A 22010-nucleotide genomic window follows, 5' to 3' on the forward strand; every position below is an offset into this window, starting at 1 on the left:
AAAAAAGAATTACAACTCCAGGGAACCACTCTCCTGCTCTAAGGCCTTCAACAGTTCCCCAGGGCCTCCAGGACATCGCCCCTTGCTTTCATAGTTCCGAGCATCTGTGGTACCACCCTTGCCCATCCCAACCTTCTGCCTCATGGCTGCACTTTCTGGACCTTCTCCTCCAACCACGTAGCCCTATGCTCCTTCGCTAAGCCTTTTCTTTCCCACCTCCGTACTCTTACCTGGGCTGTTCCCTCCATCTGTGACCCTTCTCAGCCAGGTCCACTCTGCACATCTAAACTCCTGTCTCCTCTACAACAACCCTCTCCCCACTCTCTGCCGCCAGGCCTGCCGAGTGAACTGCCTGCCCCTTGTTGTCTTACTGCCTGGGACGGGCATTCTGTGGACGTCGGCCTTTGCTTTCTGTTCCTCTGCCCCACTGAGCTCCGCACGCCTGCTTCCCGCAGGTGTTTATGTGAGGTTGCTCAGTGCCGAGCCCTGGGATGTGGCTGTGATCTAGACATCACAGCCTGTCCTCACAGCCCGCAGTCTAGCCAGGCAGGTCTGCAGCGCAATGGGGCGGTGAGGGGCTCAACAGTCGAAGACCACAGATTTCTGGCCAGCTTGGACGTGGAGCAGCTTCTTGCCCCGAGGCAGGGGGAGTAGGGCAGCTCTGTGCTCCTGGCCTGCTCGGACACTTCCGAATTCTGTCATCTCTGTGGGGCTCAATTCTCTGGCCCATAAAATGGGACAACCAACCCTACTGCTCATAGAAGTTGCTTTCTGCCCTGGACCTGAACCCCAGGGGGTTTCCCACTGCCATTTCCCATTCTCATTCCCTGTCCTCAAAGCCCATTGAGCCCCAAAGGGGACCCGTTCAGTAGGGTCTGCCAACAGTGCCTTTGAGGGGACTTGAGGGGAGACCTTCCCCCAAATAAGCCCCTCTCTCTTCACCTAACCCCACTGCCAGCTCCAGTCTCTGCTGCCCCCGGGCTCCCACGGTGCCCACTCCCACACACGTGGGTCCCCTGCCCCCGAGGGCTGCTCAGCTTGCTGAGAGGAGAGGCTACTTCCCCCTTCAGGAATGGGACCCTCAGTGACAAACACACGTGCTCAGCACTGTCTTTTCTCAGCACCAGGGGGCTTCCCGCTGCAGGGCGTCAAAGGTGCTGCTAGGCCCCCTGCAGACCGGTTCTAGAGCTCCAGGGACATCCCAACCCCCAGGCAAACTCAAGGCCTTAAAAGACCAACGGACTTAATGATTCCAATCATGTGGGTGGAATTTCTCTGAAAGGAACCAGGGCTGAGGAAGCCGGCAGAGCGCACTCCGTCCAAGGGGAATTTGCTTGCCCTTCCCCTTTCTGCGTGTCTGGGCGTGCTGTTATTGATGCTCAAACCGAGATGCGGGGAGAGCAGATCAAGATGCCTGACGCCTTGGCGTATGGTCAGCTTTGGCCAGTGGGAGTTCTGGGATGGGGATGCAGGGGGCAGACGATGAAGGATGAAGAAAGTAAAGTGGCAGCCCACCCCCAGTCTGCCTGTCCACCCTCTGGCCACTTACACCGGAGTCCTGGCACCCTTGTCGTCCAACAAGATCACAGTCCGGGGAATCTGCGGGTTCCTGTGATGGGGGACAGCAGACCCTCCTCTGGGGCAATGGGACCTGTATTGGGGGACAGACTTGTGGCGGGGGGAAGTGATGCTGTTTCCACTGGCATCTCTACCTGACAGCCTTAGCAGATGAAGCTCCTCAGATGACCCAGGTTCCCTGCTAGTCTCCTGGGAGCCCCTTGTAAAAACAGAGTCCCTGCCTTCCCATGCTCCTCCCCGCAGCCCCAGGAGCTGCAGGCCAAGGTGTGAGAGGTCTGACTGCTCCCAGGAGATGGGAGAGCTTGACTCAGAGAGAGCCTCTCCACCGCATCTCCGAGGCCTGGCTTTAGGTTGCAAGACGCAAGCAACTCAGCCTTCCACGTCCTGCTTTATGGACGGCAAAACCCATCCACTCCACACTCTGGACAGTCAGTGTTGCCACGTGGCTCCCAAGGGCCGGCACGTAGTCTGTCCTCATTCTACTTCTGAGCAAAGAGTGGTTGGGAGAGCTTCTCCGAAGAGCTTCCTTCAAGTGGTGGTGACTGCGCACCCTTGCTCGTGTCCCTCTGAGGGCCCTCGGAGGAGCTGACCGAACACACACCACTGAGGTTGTGCATCACAGTCAGCCAGCTGACCCCCAGTGACATTGGCATCAAACTCTCTTTTCCCCAAATCAGCAGCCACCAGGGACGATGTCAGACAAGACCTTTGGAATGCTGCCCACAGGTAAGAGAAAACGAGAGTTGGGGCAGGGAGTAGAAAGGGGAGCCATCCAGCAGGCTGTGCTGTGGGGGCCATGCAAGTGGGGACAGGGATTCCTGAAAGGTCCGGTGTGCTCCATCCATTCTTAACGGGCTCCTTGGCTCTAGGGAGCACCACAGCCTCTTTCTGCTTGTTTCTCTCAGCCCAGTGGTGGCAGCGAACATAATGAAGCCAAGTGGCCGCAGAGCGTCGACCGTGTATCTTGTAGCACGAGCTCTCTACTCCGGAGTGTCCCTGCCCCTTCTCTCTGCTCTTCTCAGCCAAGCCTTCCAGACTCTGTTCACGTGCTCTCTTCGAAGAGACCCTCCCGGAGACTCCCGGCACAGGGATTTCTCCTTCCCAACTCTAGCTGAGCTTCTGCTGGGAGCAAGACACTCCGGGGGCTGCTCTCAGGCTTCTGAGAGATGGTTCTCAATAGAAGCCATGGGCCTATTGGTTACGGATCCAAGTGGCCCCAACCCAAGACCTGAAGTCCTATGGGTTATTGGAGAGAGGACCCGGGAAGGGTGATTAGACTATGAGAAGGCTCCAGAAGGCTTCATGGAGAGAGAGGCCTTACAAAGATGAACATCATTAACACTAGGCCACCCTTCATTTTGTATCTCTTTTTAATTATTGCAAGGACATTAGTGTTGCCTCCCCATGGGTCTGGGAGCTACTTGAAAGTGAGACCATGTCGTTCTCATACCAATATTTTGCAGAGTCTAGTAAAATGTATTAACAGATGTTTAATAAACAACTATTGCTCAAAAGAAATTGAATCAAGGAACAAACTGTGCGACTCCACCTTAACCAGGCGTGCCACTGGCAGAACAGCAATGTTGTGCACAATGTCTGGGCTGACTGGGAGAGGACCCAGCATTCATTCAGCCTTTCAAAGTACAGCTATTTGATAGCACAGACGACCACCCTACCTTTAAGAAGAAACATAGTAAAACAGGGAATTACTACCCAGGATAATAAGTGACATGGAAATAGAAATACGGAAATTTGGGGGACAGCCAATTGATGGGAGGGTGGTGAGAGAAAGTCTCGCAGAGCAAGTGGTCTATAAATTGATAAAAAGAGTATTCAAGAGACTTCTTAATTCTAGCTTTACACCCTAATAAAAGCTAGACAAAATCTATGAAGCCACCGTTTTCACACACTGGGTATCGATGAATGCAGAACTCAATCCCTGGCAGCACGTGGGCGCAGAAACTGCCACCCCCACGTGCAGCTCAGATTTCTCTCCCAGGGCACTGTCCTCCCCGGAGCACCCCGGGAAATAGAGTCCAAAACAGGGAGTGGCCATCTTGCTGGGTGGAGGGAGCAGTGATTGGAGCTAAAAAGCTGGCTAGGATCTTGGGTTGGGTTGGCAGGGTACTAGAAAAGAGAGAGCCTAAGAGAAATAAGCAACCCCTCCCCTCGTGCGCACACCCCCCTGAAAAATCTGCTAACAGTCCCCTTCAGGTCTTTGGTTGGCTCCTGAGCTGAGTACGCAGAATATGAGATTTTGGAGGGTCTATCAGAAAACAGCCCCGGAGATCAGAGATTTTAGAGGCTACCTAGGGAGACGCTGGGGTCAAGCTCAGCCAGAGTGAAGACTCTGGGCTCTCAGTGGACCCCAGAAAATCTAGACCTTATGAACAGGGACGATATTCTAGGAGTAAGGGCAAAATGGGATTAGACCTACCCTAGCCATGACCCAAACCAAGCATTGATAAAACTTAGGTGATTGAGGTCACCAGTGATTTAGCAGCTTATACGTACACCTTTTAACATAATTTCAGGATGGTCCCATAACACAGAGCGCGGAAAACCCACCATGTCCAGTGTAGTAGAGAAAAATTGCTAAATCATCAGAGATCAGGAAGAAGTGACTTATAACCATGAGATAAAATTATCAATGGAAGCAGGCGCAGAGTGATCCATATATCAGTTAGCAAACAAAGACTTCAAAATAAGTATTATTATTAAAGAAAACAGAGTAAAAGATGTAGAAATATATTTAACACAAAATTAGAATTTTATATATAAAAATTAGAATTTATATATCCATTTTAACACAAAATTAGAATTATATATATATATAAAATTAGAATTTATATAAAAAAGAATCAAATAAAATGAAGAACTTCAAAATAAACTATCTGCATTAGAATATATTGGGTGGGTTTAACTGCATACCTGATAAAGCCAAATACAGCATTAATGAACTTGGAGACAATCAATAGAAAATGTCTAAGTTGAAGCATAGAAATGAACAAGCGAAATAAAAAACACAACAGGGATACGAGGACCATGGTGTAATGACCTAACGCACACTCAGTGGGAGTCTGAGACAAGAAAGAAAGAATGACGCAAAAATTAGATTTGAAAAATTTAAAAAAGGTAGAAGCTTTCTATATCTGATGAAAGACACCAACCAGATATTAACGTTTTAGGAAATCCTAAGAAGAACAAATACAAAGAAAATTTCACTCAGGTACATTATAGTCAAACTGAGGTTGGAGATAATAAGGAAGAAAGCGAAACAGGGAAAATGACATATTATATCAAAGGAACAACAATAAAGCTGGCATCTCAATAAAGCCATCAAGCCAGAAGACTTAATTACAATGTCATCGAATGACGTTCCAGATGGCTATTCTGTACCTAGTGAAAATATACTCCAAAAATTAAGGTGAGATGGAGCTATTTCCAGGCACACAACACACAACACACAACATCCCCCACCACACACACACACCCTCTGAAGGCATAACCATTGTCGGCAGACCTGCACTGCAAGAAATACTAAATAGGGTTCTCTGGCTAAAGGAAAATTATTTCAAACGAAAACACAGAGATATATGAAAAAAAATAGACAACCAGAGAGGGCAACTAGATGGATAGATAGAAGTAAATACTGATGCTCTAAATTCACGACACCTTTAAAGGTCAGATTTATGGTAAAAGCAACACAAAGAATGGAACTGGAAATAAACTGGAACCGGAATTGGAATTAAACGTCATAAGGTACTTGTGTTGTTTAGGATGTGGCAAAAGTAGTAATTGAATGTAGATTGTAATAAACCAAAAATGCATATTTTAATTTCTAGGGTAAATATGAAAATGTCAATAAAAGGGGGTACAACTAAAAAAAAGCCAGTGAAAAACCAGAATAATACAGAATAGTTGAATAGTTGAAAAGGAAGATAGAAAGGAGAAATAAAGGGACACTTCCCATACCTCACAACAAAGAACAACCCAGAGATAAATGGGACATACAGGGCCCACATAGCAAAATGGTACACTTCAACCTCCTGGTACCAGTTGCTACACTCGGTGTAATTATCCAGTCAAAGGTAAGGATTAAAAACCAAATAACTCACTCTATGCCGCTTCAATGAGGCACACTTTAAACTTAGAAAGTGGAAAGCAAAAGGATGGATGAAGATATAAAAGATCAAACCAAATTTGCCACTGGGCTGATGCTGGCTCATCATGAGCCTGTAGGACAGAATAGATTTCCAAGGCTGCAGATCTTCATGGGAGCAGACAGCACCATGGAAGCACACGAAAACACACCAGCAGTGAATAACTGAAAGAAACCAAACCAAAACAAAACCCCTCCAAATGTTTGGAAAGCAAGCAACACACTGCCATACATAGTAGCCGTAAAACACAGTTGCAAAATTGGACTTCTTGAAAGCCAAGAACTTCTGCTCATTAAAAGACACTATTAGGAAATGGAAAAGACTGGGAGGAGACACTGTATTTGCAATACCTCAGTCTGACAAAGGACTTGTAACAGAATATATTTTCTACGTTCTAGAAATCAAAAAAGAACAAAACCCATTGAGAAATGAGCAAAAGACTTAAGAAGACACTTAACAAGAAACCATATCAAAATGGCCAAGAAACTTCCGTACTATGGTCACCAGAAAAAGATACATCAAACTCAACCCTGCTGAAATGTCTAAAATGAGAAAAGGTTGATATTATCAAGTGTCAGTGAAGACATGGAGCAACTGGAATGCTCTTACATGGGAAAACCACTTTTATAAAATTATTCACCGTTACGACTGAAGGGAAGCTAAAATCTACCCTGTAGTACAACAATCCTACCTTTCATGGATTGCATAGCAATTCTGGATTGAATTGTGTCTCCCTAAAAGATATCCTGAACTTCTAACCCTAGGCCTGTGAACGCTACCTTGTTTGGGAAAAATAAGACTGTGAAGCAACAGATGGTATCTTTGAAGAAGGGAAAGAGACTCCTGGGGTCTCTCAAGGGCGTCTGAAGAACCAGAACATCCCACGCATGCCTTCCTGCCGGTGCCAGAGGGACGGGGTGGGGTGGGGCAGACCGCAAACACGAATGAGGAGCTTATTGGGGTAATGAAAATGTTCTAAAATGGGTTTGTGGTGATTCTTTTTTCAAATCATTTTATCGGGGGCTCATACAACTCATCACAATCCATACATCAATTGTGTAAAGTGCATTTGTACATCTGCTGCCCTCATCATTCTCAAAGCATTTACTCTCCACTTAAGCCCCTTGCATCAGCTCATTTCCCACCCTCCATCCTCACTGCCCCCTCCCTCATGAACCCTTGATAGTTTATAAATTATTATTTTGTCATATCTTACATTGTCCGATGTCTTCCTTCACCCACTTTTCTGTTGCCCATCCCCCAGGGAGGAGGTTATATGTAGATCCCTGTAATCGGTTCCCCCTTTCTACCCCACCCTCCTTCCACCCTCCTGGTATCGCCACTCTCACCACTGGTCCTGAAGGGATCATCTGCCCTGGATTCCCTGTGTTTCCAGTTCCTATCTGTACCAGTGTACATCCTCTGGTCTAGCCGGATTTGATTCTTGTGATATGCGTGAATGTACAAAAACCAAGCTCACTGCCATTGAGTTTTTATGACTTCTATTGATGCTACGGGACAGAGAAGAGGTGTCCCTGTGGGTTCCCCAAAACTCTTAACTCTTTATGGGAGTAGAAAGGCACACCTTTCTCCTACCACACTGGAAAGGGTGAGTGACATGCTATTAAGTGAGAGATTCCTTAATAGTAACAGCCATACAAACAACAGTGGAACCTTCTCTCTTCTTGAGTAATCTGTGGGTTCTTCCCAGCCCGACCCCCTTCCTTCGGCCAGGCTCCCCTTTCTCTTTGCTCCCTCAGTACTTGTGTTTCAACTTGTGAGCACTCTCACCTCTCCCCCTTCAGACACTGGCAGAGCTGGCCATGCTGCCCCCGTGCCGAGACAGGGACACCGTGGCTCTGAGAGGGGAAGGAGTGATCATTCTTGGGCCCAGAACTCTGCCATCCTCACTCTCGCCTGACCCAGAGACTGCAGGGCTGTTCCTCCCATTTCACAGATGAGCAGGTTGAGGGCCCGAGAACGTGAGCACTGAAGGGTCCATAGTCAAAGGCACATCTTGGGTGGCCTTGACCTGTTGGGACCATAGTCAGATGACCGGAAATGGGAGGGGCAGCTAGGAGGACCAGTGTGGGCAGGTGCTGGGCTGAGGTCAGAGGGTGGGGACAGGAGAGGGGACAGCGGTTCTCACTCACCACTTCTTGCCACTGATGTCATGCTGATGCACTGTGTAGCCAAAGAAGGCGGTCCTGGGGCCAGTGATGACTCGGGGCCTCCTGGTGTCCATGTTGAAAGTGTCTGTGAATCCTGGCGTGGGGAGGGAGGAGAGATGGGGGTCAGGTGGGTGAGGTACCACAGATCCCAAGGGCGCACCGGCCCCACTCGCAGGTCACCTGCTCCAGAGGGTCTGACTGCAGGCGGCTTTTGTCCTTCTACTCCCGGAGAGTCCTTGTAAGAGGTGGCTGGCACAGCCTCTGCCCCAGAGCCCACAGTCAGAGAGGGGAAGCAGAAATGAGAGCCACAGCGCCTCTTCCCAAGCATTCCTGCTCTCGGAGGGAGAAACGGCCTACGCCCTAATGAAGCACAGCAGACAGAAGAGCCCTAGCCCCTGACCTTGAAGATCCCTCTGTCTGACGGGGCAGAAATGGCAGCCACCCTGAGCAGGAAGACACTGCCGCCCATCTGGGAGAGCCCACAGTTTGAGGGACAGTCAGACACAGACGCTGGATGCAGATGAAGTGACCTGCAGGAGCTGCCAGCCACACAGAGGTCACCGGAACCCCTTTTGGCCTCTTGAGGAGCTATGCTGAGGTCTGGCCCTTCTTGTGACCCAGGGGGCCTTGGACACTCTCTCTGTCTTACTGCAAGGGCTGGCTCCGCGTGGGCCCTCAGCAGCACCTGACCCTCTCCCTCTCCATCTTGCTGTCCTCCACTTGTCCTCTCCTGTGTCTCCTGGTCCTCCTCTCTTTCCTCTCCTCTGCCCCCACGCTCTCACCCCTGCCTGCTAGAGTTAGTGCAAGGGGCGCCTGCTTCCCAGGCTGCTGGGGATAGCAATGGTGGTTTCTTTGGCATCAGTTTGCCAAGCTCTGTCTGGCTCTAGCCGGGGCTGCTGTACAATGGGAGGGCTGAGCAGAGTCGAGAGAAGGTTCTGGAACCCTGGAGTCACATGACAGCCAGCCAGACACTGGGAAGTTTCTGTTGAGCCACAAGCCACCCCTCGTGGCATCAGTGTGCCAGGGCACAGGAAGCAACCACTCTCATTGGCATGAGCTTGAGTCTCTGGCTCTCGTTTCCCTTCACAGGGCGTGGGAGAGCCAGCAAAGCCCACCCATACTGGGCGAACCCGGGACCGGCCCCAGAGAGAGGCTGTGCGGCTCATCCGGGGACCAACAGCGAGTCAGTGACGGCACTGGAACAAGCATGCTTTCCTCCACAGGCACTGTCAGGGCATGCCTGGCCTCCTGGCCTGAAGACGCCCCATCCCACCGGCTTTCACCACTCACGTGGTCACCAAACTCATGAGGATTCATGAGACCTAAGGGGTGAGATCTTCCTCTGAGGCCAAAGTTTCCGATGTGTGAGAATCTATCAGCACAACAGGACTTCAATCACTTCATACTATAAGGGTACTTGACAGACTTCAAAGAGCATTCTTGTGTCTGTGTTATCCTTTGACCTCCAGGACTGCTCTGTAGCCCTGAGACAATGGTGTCCAGGGTTATTACTCTTCATGATAGCAGAGGGTCCGAGGGCTGACTGACCTGGCTGCCAGAGTCAGGATCCAGTCCTGAATTGAGGCGAGCACCCGCCACCCTTCTCCTGAGCCCTGACCTCCGGTCTGAGTGTTCAGAGGAGCGCTCTGTGCGCCTCCTTGAATGGGACCCGTCATCCAGAGACAAGTGGCTTCGTCCACACCAGCATTATTTGTCCTTCAAACGTATACTCAACTTCTAGCCATCAGGTGGAATCTGACTCCTAGTGACCCTCCAGGACAGAGTCACACCACCTCTGTGCATTTCCAAGGCTATAAATCTTCACGGGAGCAGAGAGCCTCATCTGTCTCCCACGGGGCAGCTGATGTATTCGAACTGCTGACCTTGCAGTTAGTAATATAACCCGTAACTTATTATGCCACTAGGGCTCCTTGAAAATGGATATATATAAATCCCCTCAAACCCAACAACAACTCATTGTCATTGCGTCAATCTTGACCCCAGGCCTCCTGCAGGGCAGAACAGACCTGCCCCTTTAGGGTTCTGAGACTGTACATCTTTACGGGAGCAGACAGCCTCCTCTTCTCCTCGAAGAACGGCTGGTGGGCTCAAACCTTGACCTTGTGGCTAGCAGCCCAGGGGGTAAACCAGTATGTCCACAGCTGCTTGTCCCCAAATTCTACCAGGAGAATCACAGACTCAGAGTTCTCAAAGGCAGAATGGGAAGCCTGTAGTGAAGTTAGGTGGGTGTTGTCCTGTCCTGCCCGGCTGATTGATGATATGTGCTGCCCAGGGCACTGAGATCAGAAAGGCTCTGAGCTCAAACCTGGGCTCAGTGGGTAGAGTGGTGCTCTCCCCTGGACACCACCTGCAGGAGGTACAGGGCAGGCTGCCCCGCCGTCACAGTTCAGCCCTGTGAAGGTTGGGTGACAGCCCTGCAGTGGGTGGGAGAAGAGGCGAGTCACCATGAGTACTTGCTCAGCTGGAGTGGAGTGCCAGTCTGGGCAGCAGGTAGCCTCAGGAGATGAAGCAGCACTGGGCCCTGACCAGGGAGGGCCGACCACAGAGGTGAGCGAGACCAGGCGCCACCTGTGCGTGCTGGCAGGCTGCTGGGCAGAGAAGCGCCACAGAATGGACTTGCTAATGGGGGAACTCACCCTCTCTCCAAATCTGTCCCAGAAACACGTACATCCCTCCCCCCCTCCTCCCTGTTTGGGGGGTGGTGGTGCTTTACCTGGCTCCCTGGTGCCCCCGGGGACAAGGCCCTCCCTCTTCTGTCTGACCTAGCCTGGGGAGAGGAAGGCTTGTTCTCACTGTTGGAAGATGCAGACCCCCCACAGCTCCTGGCCAGCTGAAGCCAGGACTGATGTCTCGGGGTCTCCTCCACGCCTGCGCTCTCTACCACCGCCAGACGCCTTTTCAAGTCTCTCAGACCCCGTGAGCTTCCACACCCACCTACTGGTTTCCCACGGCCTTCAGAATCAAAGTCCAACTTTGTAGGGGGGCGGTCTGTAAGGTTCGGTGATCTGACCCCATGGCCGCCGCCCGTTTCAGACCCTCTGCTCCAGGCCTACTCCCCTCCTGCTGCTTCTGCCAAATGCGCCATCTTCTCCGTGGCTTGGCTGTGGCTGTTCCCTCTCCCTGCAATGCGCCCCCCAATGCCTCGCCCAGCCCCCCTCCTGTCATTCCAGTCTGGTTCCATGCTACCTTATCACCGCCAGTGCCACTCTCGGCGCCTCCCGCCGCTGACGCTCTTGACTCCCCACAGAGCACTTGCACTTAGCACACATCCCAGGTGTCTTTCCTGCCACACGGCAGCTGGCATGTTCTCCCAGTGTCCTTGCCTCACTCTGCATCCCCAAACCCACTGCCGTCAAGTCAGTTCCAACTCGGCAACCCCATAGCTCACTGCTCGTGGTCAGTAGATGTTGGTTCACAGTATGATTAGAGACCAGGGCTCTCCTTGGGGTGGGGTCCTTTCTCCTCTCAGTGGAAAAAAAAGGGGGGAGAAAGGCCTTTTTTGAAAAGCATCAATATATTCCAGACACTATTCTGTCTGTCTTAGGAGACCCTATGGTCCACTGCTCACTGAAAGATTGGAGGTTCAATTCCACCCAAAGGCACTTTGGAAGAAAGACCTGCTGACGTACTTCTGAAAGCCCTCTGGAGCCCAAGTCTACTGGGACACACACATGGCACCGCCGTAAGTCGGGCATCTCCGTGAGTTGGAATCTACATGATGGCAAACCGTGTGTGTAAAATTCTACCCAGCTGCCCACTGAGCTGGCTTAAATAAGACCTCCCTCCGACACCATCCTGTCTGTGCAAAGGTAACTAACTTTCTCTAGGTCACCCAGTTGGGAGCAGATTAGAGCAAGTCCACGTGCAAATAGCTTGGGGTTCTGGAGCAATGTGGTCCCATCCATCTCTGGGAGGTCAGAGATATTCTTTTCAGGAAAGGGGTCCCCCTGTTCTCAGGTACCACCTGCTCTGCCTTTGGGTTCCAGCTGGGACAAGCAGTTGAGAAAGGGCACAGGCTGGACTCCTGCCCCCGGGCACAGGGAGGTACCCATACCTGGGGCTCTGCCAAGGTCTTGTTCTGCCTCCTCTCCTGATCGCCCCCACCCCCATCTCCAGCGTCACTAGGGGCAGGATTAGACCATCTGACCACAGGCGGAGGACAGAAACCCCCAACACCGGAGCATTAAGTTACTAAGTGCTGGTTTCTTCCCCTGAGTCTGCATTTGCTTCTGACCAAACCGAACCAACCAGAGAGTGGATTTCCTAAAAATGATGCAAACCCATCACCACTTGGGCCCCAGCTCCCGACAAGATCTCTGGCAGCAATGACACAAAACAAAGTTGTTTTTGAAGGGAATCAACAGGCCGGTTTCAGAGGCGCTGGGCCGCGCGCCATCATTCTGCCCTTGACTTTGATGACAGAGGAGAAAAAGCCACAGTTCCTGGGCTGCTCTCTCGTGGACCATGGCCAACGTTACATCACCTCCTGCTTCCTTCCCAGAACCTCCAATCTGCCCTTTTTAAAAGGCATGGAAATAGCATCAGTGAACTTGAGCATCAGTAGGGACCCCTCAGTCCCTGGACCCTACTCTGCAGCCGAACCCCTTGATGGCCCGCCATCCCTACCACCACCAACACAGTCCTGGAATCAATGCTGAGCTTCCGTTTTGGAGGCGAAGGCCTCCAGGCTCCACGTTGGGTAAGCATGCCTCCAAGTCGGGGAGGGTATGACTTTGGGGTTCAAGAGTGTCTTCATGCCCCTAGAATTGCTGTATCAAATGCTACAAAGTGGATCTCTTAAAAGAATAGGCATTTGTTATAGCAGAGTTCTGGAGGCTAGAAGTCCAAATTCATGGCATCTACAGGGCCATACTTGCTGTAAAGGCTTTGGGAAGATATGTGTTTTCCTCTTCCGGTTTGATCCCCCAAATCGAAACTCACTGCATTGAGTTGATGCTGGCCCACAGTGACTATACAGGACAAGGTAGAATTGCCCCCAAGTGTTTTCAAGGCAAAGGCTCCTTACAGGAGTAGAAAGCCCTATATTTCTTCCAAGGAGTGACTGGTGGTTTTGAACTGCTGATTTTGTGGCTAACAGCTCGACTCACAAGCACTACACCAGCAGGGCTCCTTCCAGTCTGATCCCCGTCGAACTCCTAGGCCTGTACTTTCACACGGTTACCTGCCTGCTGACTCTGCGCATCTTCTCTTCTTTCGCGCGGACATCGCTCAAATTGGATTAGGACTCACACCATTCTGGAAAATGAAGTGCTGACAGCTTTAAAGACCTGATTCTCAACAAGGTCGTATTCACAGGTGCCGAGAGTCAGGACTTCAACAAGTAGCACGATTCAGCCCGTAACGAGGAAACTACAGTTGGCTGGACCCACAGACTTGTTTGTGATTGCAAAGAGCCAGAAGCGAAGTTGAAAGAACTGGGGACCACCGGGGTCGGGTGGCGCGGGCGCTCGCTCCAGCTGTGTCACTAACTTGACTGCGTGTCCGTGCAGGGTCACGTGAGAATGTTCATTCCTCTGACATGTAAGGCACATGTCAGCAAGGCTGTCTTGGGAAAACGCAAAGCCAACTTGCAATTGTTGGCACGTGAGCATGTCTTCAGTCTCAGCAAACAATGTAGGATCCAAGACCAGTCAGCGTGGAGGAACGTGAACTCATCTTAATACTGGGCTGAGCCAAACACATTTACTAAAGGAAATCTCCAGGCAGAAAAATGATAACGCTTTGCATTTCCCAGGCAAAGGGAAGGATTAAAGACAACTGTCATCTACTGCGCTCCATTACCCAGGTCCCAGCTCCTGTTCTCCTTGCTGGAGTCCTGGGGTGTTGGTGGGAGGGCCCGCTTTCCCTGGCTGGCCCTTCCAGGCACACCCAGATGTCAGTGAAATGGAGGCCTTGGCGGGGGCCAGAATGTCGTCACCTTTCCTTGGAAAGCCCAGCCCAGCCCAAAGCTGGATGTGTGCTGCTAGAACCGCAGTCAGGATGGGCCAGGTGGGCAAGGGGCATGCAGGCTCCCTGCAGTCCCCTCTCATTTAGGCAGCGATGGCTCCCAGAATATGCACACTGCCGCCTGAGTACACAACTACAGGCCTCAGCACGGCAGGGTTTGATCTCCCTGGAGTCTTCTGAGAACAGGAGCCACGGTCCTCTTGGAGGGAGAATGGCCAGAGAGCAGAATGCCAAGGTCCGAGACCCAGAGGATGGGCTTCTGACTTTAGGACCGTGTGTGTGTTGCTGGAACAGCTGGTTCTAGAAGGGGGGCATTGGTGTACAGTGCCCACCTTCTGTGAGCTAGGACTGCAGGGCAAACAGAACTAGGCTGCATATTGGGAGACTTGATTTATCCTCTCCTAGGCTCTGCCACCATCTGACCTTGAACAAGATACTTTCCCTGGCTGGGCCTCAGTTTCCCTTTATATAACCTATAAAGTGAGAATGCTGGGCCAGGTGGTCTGGAATCCTTTATAGTCCCAGTGAGCCCATTTCCAAATCCATCTCCCTCTTAAGGAAGGAGCAGGCAGATCAGTGTGGCAGGAACGGGGTACAGGGGAACACTTCCACCTGTAGGAAGATGGCCACTGGCCCTGCAGGACACCTCCAGGACAGAGGCCACTCCTTCCCTCATCTCCAGCACTTGGGTGCAACACGTGTCCCTCAATTTGAATCACTTGGAAGAGTGAGCGGTAAGCCACGCCCGGGACCTCAGCACACAGCTGGGCCTCCCCTGCTGCTAGAACTGAGGGGGAGGAGAATGACCGGGCGCAGGGTCAGCTCTAACCCCTAGTCCTGATAGCCTCTTGGGGCTTTATAATCAATCTTCCCAAACTTGGATCTTCCCAGGAGATCAGCCTCTTCTTTACTCTTGCAAAGACCCCTGGATTTCTAGCTTCTCGAATCAGTTCAAGAGCACTCTCCTTTCTTACAAAACAGCTGCCCTTCTGGTGCGGCTCTCTGCCTTTCTGACAACCAGCCACTATCCTGTTGCCTTTCTTCTCTGATGGCGACACTAGGGAGTCCATCCTACTGCCTCGTTTCCCTCCAACCACCGAGACCATCAGCCACTACCTGCCTTCCACCTGCCCCCTCTGCCGAAGAATATGGAATCTGGGGCTGTTACAGGTGGGGAAGTCCTCAACTACTAGCCCAAAGCTTGGCAGTTGGGACCCGCCCAGAGGCACCTGGGAAGCCAGACCTGGCAGCCTGTTTCTGGAAGGCCTGTACCTTGAGAACCCTTCTCTGCACACCTGGGGTCACCATGAGCTACAGGGGACTCGATGGGGCAGGCTTGGCTGTGATTTCCATGTGAAGGGCCAGCTGCATCCCCAGGCTGGACCGAGAGAGGAGCGGGGAGGGAGGAAAGCCAGGAGACTTACATGGAAAGGCGTCATCCCTCTCCCTGCTATGAGCACACCATGTCTCTCCACGAGAAAGGCTCCCTTGGGAGCCAGCACACTCTGGCCGACACCCTTTGCTGACTGGCAGCAGGCTGCTCTGACGGCTCCATCCCATTGGAAGTGAGGGCTGTTTCAGGGAGCCCGGGGCCAGAAGGTCCACCGTGTCCAGGAGGAGAAGTCCAGTTAGTCTGGGCTTTTATACACGACCCCCGCCCCCCCCCCTGTGCTCCCAGGTCCTAGATATATAAAACTAGAACCCTCAGGCATCAGGAAGCCTCCTCTTGTGTACTATGCAAGGCTGAGCATCATTTGATGATTTCTAGTTTCCCCACTAGCACCAAGGAGGGGCTCTGGTGCCGCAGTGGGTTACACATTGGGCTATTGGCCTCAAGGTCAGCAGTTCAAAACCACTAGCTGCTCCTTGGGAGAAACATGAGACTTTCTAGTCCCATAAATAGCTATAGTCTCAGAGACCCATAGGGACAGTTCTACAATTCTACCCTGTTCTATAAGGTCACTATGAGTCAGAATTGATTCTTTGATAGTGAGTTGAATTAATTATTACCACCAACACCCTGGAAGAGGCCCTCACATGGGTGCAGAAAGAACATTTGTATCACTATCTTATTTGGTCATTCCTAGTGGTTTCTATCCGTGCTCTACCACTAACCTAAGGTTAGCAGTGTGAATCCACCCAGCAGCCCAGGGGAAAAAGGCCCAGCCATCTGCTTCCATAAATACTACAGCCAAGTCCCTGTGGCGGCAAGGAGAGGGCTGTGGAGGTCTACTCTGCACTGAACGGTGTTTCATGAGTTACAATCAACGTGATGGCAGCAGGTTTGGTTTTATTTCTTTTCTGTGGCTTCTACGTACTGCACACACCTAAGGAACACCACCAATATCACCCAAGGACTTAACTCAGTTTCCCCTAATCGTAAACCTTCTACTTTTGCACTATCTTCTGTAGCTATCTATTCAGCGCGACCCAGTGTACCACCCATTTATCCTGCAAGTTTACACCTTTTCCCCATCCCAAGCGTCTTTCTGACTGTCCTGAATGGACCGACCTCCCCTCTGCCAGCTGTGGGGAGAGTCCGGAACAAAACCCATGCCCTTAGCGCTTCCGTCAGCCTGACCAGCGGTAGACACCCGACAAATACAAGATATTAGAAACACATACGTATGTGGTTTCTTACAAGTGATGAACCTCAAGGTCAAGAGTTTTGCGTCCATTGACAAAGTGAGGAAACGGAGAGTCCAAGACGGCTTTGCCCATGGCCTAGATGTCTGGCGAGGAGGGCTCTCCAATGCCCCCGACTGCCTGCTGCTTCCCCGGTGGGACATCTTTCATCCTTTGGGCGGGGCTCTGTGAGCCGGCAGGCAGAGCGGGAGAGCACTCATTGCAGACAGCATGTTCTCCTCCCGCACAATGTGCCTTCCCACCAGCCAGGCTGGGGATGATTCTATTTGCAAAGTTTTGTTTGGGCAGAAACACCCATGGCCGCCTTGTGGTGGGCTGCATGCTGCTATGATACCACTGAAAGCTATGCCGCCAGGGTCCCCCACAGCACACAGGGCACACAGGGCTCCGTGGCACTTTCAGACTGAGACAGATAGACGGAAGGGCCGGGAGGTGTACCGATGAGAGCTCTATGGATCGCAATAGGACATTGCCCGATATTACGGTGGAAGACCAGCCCCCACGCTGGAAGGCACCGCAACAATGGGCTCGACCAAAGGACTCCTACCAGTACCCACGTAGACGATGCAAGCCAGGGACAGGCGCACTGTGTTCGACAGACAGCTGCCACGAGTTGGAGCTGACTCACTGGTGACTGTCAACAACATTGAAGACTCTATGCTAACGTGATCTTTGATGCCGAAAGTGAGACGCCATTACCCAAGCCAAGGGGGCTCTGCCCTGCACTCAACTCCTTGGCCTGCACGGTATTTTTCCCACAGCAGGCTCTCAATAAGGTGGGTGAACAAGCCCATGAGAGAACACGTGAATGAGTGGATGAGCATGGATGTTGTCAGAGTAACTCGATGCTCATGCAAGACGGATGTAAGTAGGTGGGCACAGGACAGGCCCTCTCTCCTCCCATGGCCTCTTGCCAATCTACTGCCCTCTTCCATCTCTATAGCCACACATTAGTATGTCCTCATGGGGTGCTTAGGGCCTGGCCTGTCGACCCTTCTCCCCAACTTTAGTCTCAATCTGCCCCTCAAGCAAGTTGCCTGCTCTCTGTCCCATTCTGTGCTAACGTGCGTGGTACTCATCACAATCCACCCAACATCTCCAGTGTGCTTTCAGATCAAGATAACGAAGGATTCTTTCAGATAAGACACAATCAATCTTGGGAGGTGGTAGTGAGCACTCCATCACCAGGGGTGTTCAAGCAGAGGTTGCAATGTTGTAGAGGAGACAAAATGTATGCTGGGTAGGTGGGAGGGAGCAGAACTAGAGACACTTCAGTACTCAGAGAGGCAGATTGAGAGAAGGTACAAGGACTTTTCTTTAATCAGGAATTTTTAACACTCTAGTTAGACAGATGGGTAGCTCATGGAAAACAGGCCTAAAAATTGGAAACAAAATATCAAGTGAAGTGTGCTGTAATTAGCATTGTTTTTCTCCCAGTCCTGTACAATCATCTCAACAGAGGTGTTTCAGCAAACAGATGCAGGGTTAGATGCCTCTTCTATGCCAAGACATTTGGAAGCTAGCTACCTGGCCAGCTGACCATGAGAGATCCCGATCTGTGCCCTTTTCAAAGAAAGGTGATCTAACACAATATGGAAATTACCAAGCAACCTCATCAATAGCACATATACATAAAATTCTGTTGATTGTAAATTAACAGTGGTTGCAGCGGCACATTGACAGGGGCTGCCAGAAATTCAAGTTGGATTCAGAGGAGGACATGGAATAAAGGAGAACACTGTGGCTGGGTCGTGCCTGAAAGCAGAGAACACTAGACACATGTTGACCAGTGAAAGCAGAGAACACTAGACACATGTTGACCGGGGTTCCGGGGACCATACAAAGGCATGTGACTAGGTGAGTCAAAACAACCCCCCCCCCACACAACATGGAGAAAAATAGGGATTCCAGAACACTCCCTCGTGCTCAGGTGGAACTTATATATAGACCAGAGACAGTCATTTCAATAGAACAAGGGATACTGCCTAGTTGAAAACCAGGCACGTTGGGGCAGGTTGTATATCCTTTCACCATGCGGATTCAATCTCCATGGAGTAATTGCAGATCACCGGGAAGAATGCGGCTCCGGAATTGGAGGAAGACTAATCACCTGTGACATGCAGAGGACACAGCCTTGTTTACGGGCAGGGACGAGGGCTCCTTGAAGCACTCACTGCCTAGTGAAGATCCAAGACTACAGATCCAAACAAAAACCTTCACAACTGGCCAACAAGCAAAATCATGATACGCGGAGAAAAGATTCAAGTGGTAAAGAAGTTCATTGTACTTGGATCCATAAGCAACTCCCGTGGAAGCAGTCAAACTCGACAAATCAAACGACACCTTGCATTAGGCAACAGATCACTTTGAAAGCGTTAAGAAGCAAAGACGTCACTTGGCGGAGCACGGAGCCCCAGACCCACGTATTTTGAATCACCCCAGATGCATGGGAACGTCTGAATGATGACTAAGGATTCCGACCCAAGAAGAACTGGTGCCTTTGACTGATGGGGTTGGCAAAGAATATTGACTGTACTGTGGAAAGCCAGAAAACGAGCGGCTCCTTCTCGGAAGAATCAGTCAGAATGCTCCTGAGAACTGAGGTGACGAGACTCCATCTCAGAGACTTTGAACATGTGATCAGGAGGGAGCAGTCCCGGAGGAGGACATCATGCTTGGTGACGGAGAGGCTCGGGGAAAAGAGGAAGGCCCCCAATGAGACGGATTGACTCAAGCAGTCAGCACAATTGTGAGGCTGGCATAGGACCTGCAGTGCCTCCTGGTCTACCTAATGGGACTGCTCTGCGTTGCGATCAAATTGACGCCAACTGGGCAGCAACAACATCCCTGCAACTACTCAGGTCATTCCTCAGGATGTGTCTACGTTTCCCATCAGCAGAATCCACACGTTCGATTCCCCCCACGTCCTCTCAAGTGCATCATCCCTATGGTCATGGCCACCACGTCCACAAAGTCATTATAATCATTTAAAGCCCACGTGCCTGGACTTCAGCAAGCGCCGTCTAAGTAGCCCTTCCATTCCGTTTTTGCTCAGCTGCAAGCTAGATTCTTCACCGCACCCAGAGCGATCGCGCACGTGCCTTCCGCTTTAGAACTGTCCCGGGCCACTTCACACAGCGAGAGCATCGCCGGCCTGCGCGAAGGCCGACAGCCCCCGCAGACTCTGCCTTCTCCTGGGGGATGGTCTTCATCACCTCCACCCTTCACTCACACTTCCTTCCTCTCTCAAACACGCCCAACCCTTTCCCGCTTTGGCATCTGTTTTGCCTATGCTATGAAGAAGCCATTCTTCTTATTCGTAGATTCTTCTTATTTTATAATTAAAGTAAGTACAGAGCTATATGTTAACTGGGACATTATCTTCTCTTGCTCTGTAGTTCAAATTCCCAAAGGGAAGGAACTGGTGGTACGCTGGACACCACTCGCGAGAGTCAGTTGTGGGACGTCTGCCCATTCACTGATGGCATGGGAGTAGTTGGACATCAACCACAGTGAAGCCCTTACACCAGGGCACCTGGCAAATGCACCATTGTTTATCAGGTTGGCATACGATCATGGCTTGCATGGTGCTGATTTTGGAAACGATGCCACCCGCATTGCACATACTAGTGGATAAGTTTCCATGGAGCTCTCCGGCTAAGACAGATGATCTCCTTTAAAAATCAGCCTTCCCCAACCCCCTATGAATCACAACAGAATCCAATATCATGCTGGAAAACGGTTGACTAACGTCGAGTTGTCACTTTCCACACTGCCAGGCCCAGGGTCACTGCTCCACACAACTGCAAGGGGTGCTGTTCCCATCGGAGCTGATGTGTTAGTTACCCAGTGCACAGCCCGCATAGTCGTACGTGGCAGCCCTGCCCACTGACCATTTCAAAGGGAGAAGAATTGGACAGGGAACCCCTCCCTTTCCGCTCAAAGCACTCAGGCAGTTTGGTTTCGGCTTTCCAACTCGCAAGCTTGTCTCTGCGTGTCGTGGGTGGGGGAGCAGCAGCCTTGCACATCTGGGTTCGCCCAGCCCAGGGGGTGTTCGGGCAAATGGAGAGCAAGGGAGGGCGTGGGACATGCAATTTGTGGCAGGGCTTTCCCTTGGAGGACAGGAAGCAGGGCAACTGCTGGGCCGGTCTCCCCCTGCTGCTCTTTGAGTGCAAACTATAAAAAGGCATTGTGGGGGCCCTTCCCTTCCAGGCCCACAGGGCCCGCCCTACAGTGGAGGCACCCATGTCCATAGATCCATCAGAATCCAAGCTAGCTGTGTGCCACTGGCTCATCTTGGTGAGGATGGGGATCATGGGCAGCAGGGTGTCCTGGTGCCTTGTGGGCAACACGGATGCCCTTTTGGCTTTTGCCGCGTACCACGTCCTCTAGACCATCTCAAATGTCTAACGCCACCTTTAGGGCGTGAGAGGAGCCAAGGGCTTGGGACAAAGGTCTGCCTGGTGAGGTGGTGAGCTCCGTGTTACTAGAGGCATGCTACTTGTTTGAGATGTTTAGACACTGTAAGGGCCCTCCTGGGTAGACACTAGGTGCTGAGCCTCTCTGAGAGCTGAGGTGGACGCAGGAGGGCTCTGAACCCACAGTCCTCCATGCTCCCCATCAGAGCCGGCAAAGCTCGGCTCCCAAGCCACCGGCTCTTTGAGACCGTGTATGTGGCTCCGATGTCGACCGAGATTGAAAACAAAGCAACCATCACCGCTTCATTTTCAGACCTCAGGGATTTCATGTGTTTGTAAGAATGCACTTATGGCTCTGGAATCAGCTTTACGTCGCTGTGAGGGGCAGGCTTGGCTCTTCGGTCTCAGAGATGTGCAGACCCCTGGCCCAGGTGCAGTGGTTCCCGAGAAGAATGCCCGCTGTCAGAGTGCCACGGTTCTCATGGGCCACCTGGCTCTGGACTGAGCGGCCAGGCTCTGGCTCAGGAGATGGTCACAGACACATGGACGCTTGGGCCCCCAAGGGCTTTTGGCACCATGTATTTTAGAAGGGATTGCTTGGGAATCACGAGAGGGGCATGGCTCACGGAAGGTTGGTATCAGAGCCTGACCGTGGCCCGAGCTTTTTCATAACCCATGCCAGTTGCAGCATCCGTGAGGGGCACCACCCACAACCCAGGAGGCAGTGGCCACATTGGTAGATTGCAGGGTGGCCCCAGTGGTCCACTTGCGCTAAAGTGTAACTGGTTTCAAGCAGCCTCTCAGAAGAAATGACTATGGGGCTGGAGTGGGGGGGCACTGAGGGGTGCGGGCAGCAAGGCTACCACGCTATCAGGAATGAACTAGTCCCATGTGTGAATTCCCTCATCACCTGTTTTCCTGCCCAACTGGGTCTGCAGAAGCGGGGGCGGGGCCCTGCCTAACTAAAAGTGCCTGAGCTTTAAGGCACTTAAACCTACCTAGAAGTGTGTGTGTGTGTGTGTGTGTGTGTGTGTGTGTGTGTGTGT

At 51.6% G+C, this 22010-nt stretch overlaps 1 protein-coding gene across 1 annotated transcript in view; it reads right to left on the reverse strand.

The window, feature by feature from the left end:
- The window catches only part of ITGA11 (integrin subunit alpha 11), a 121054-nt gene that overhangs the window by 84381 nt on the left and 14663 nt on the right, over nt 1-22010 (reverse strand). The window contains exon 2 of the mRNA XM_004711943.2: nt 7895-8006. Within this exon, the coding sequence (XP_004712000.1) occupies nt 7895-8006 (112 nt within the window). The remainder of the gene's footprint in view (nt 1-7894; nt 8007-22010) is intronic.

Source organism: Echinops telfairi, unplaced genomic scaffold (genome assembly GCF_000313985.2).
Source record: "Echinops telfairi isolate 266 unplaced genomic scaffold, ASM31398v2 ScPeMD7_7475;HRSCAF=8513, whole genome shotgun sequence".
Lineage (NCBI taxonomy): Eukaryota > Metazoa > Chordata > Mammalia > Afrosoricida > Tenrecidae > Echinops > Echinops telfairi.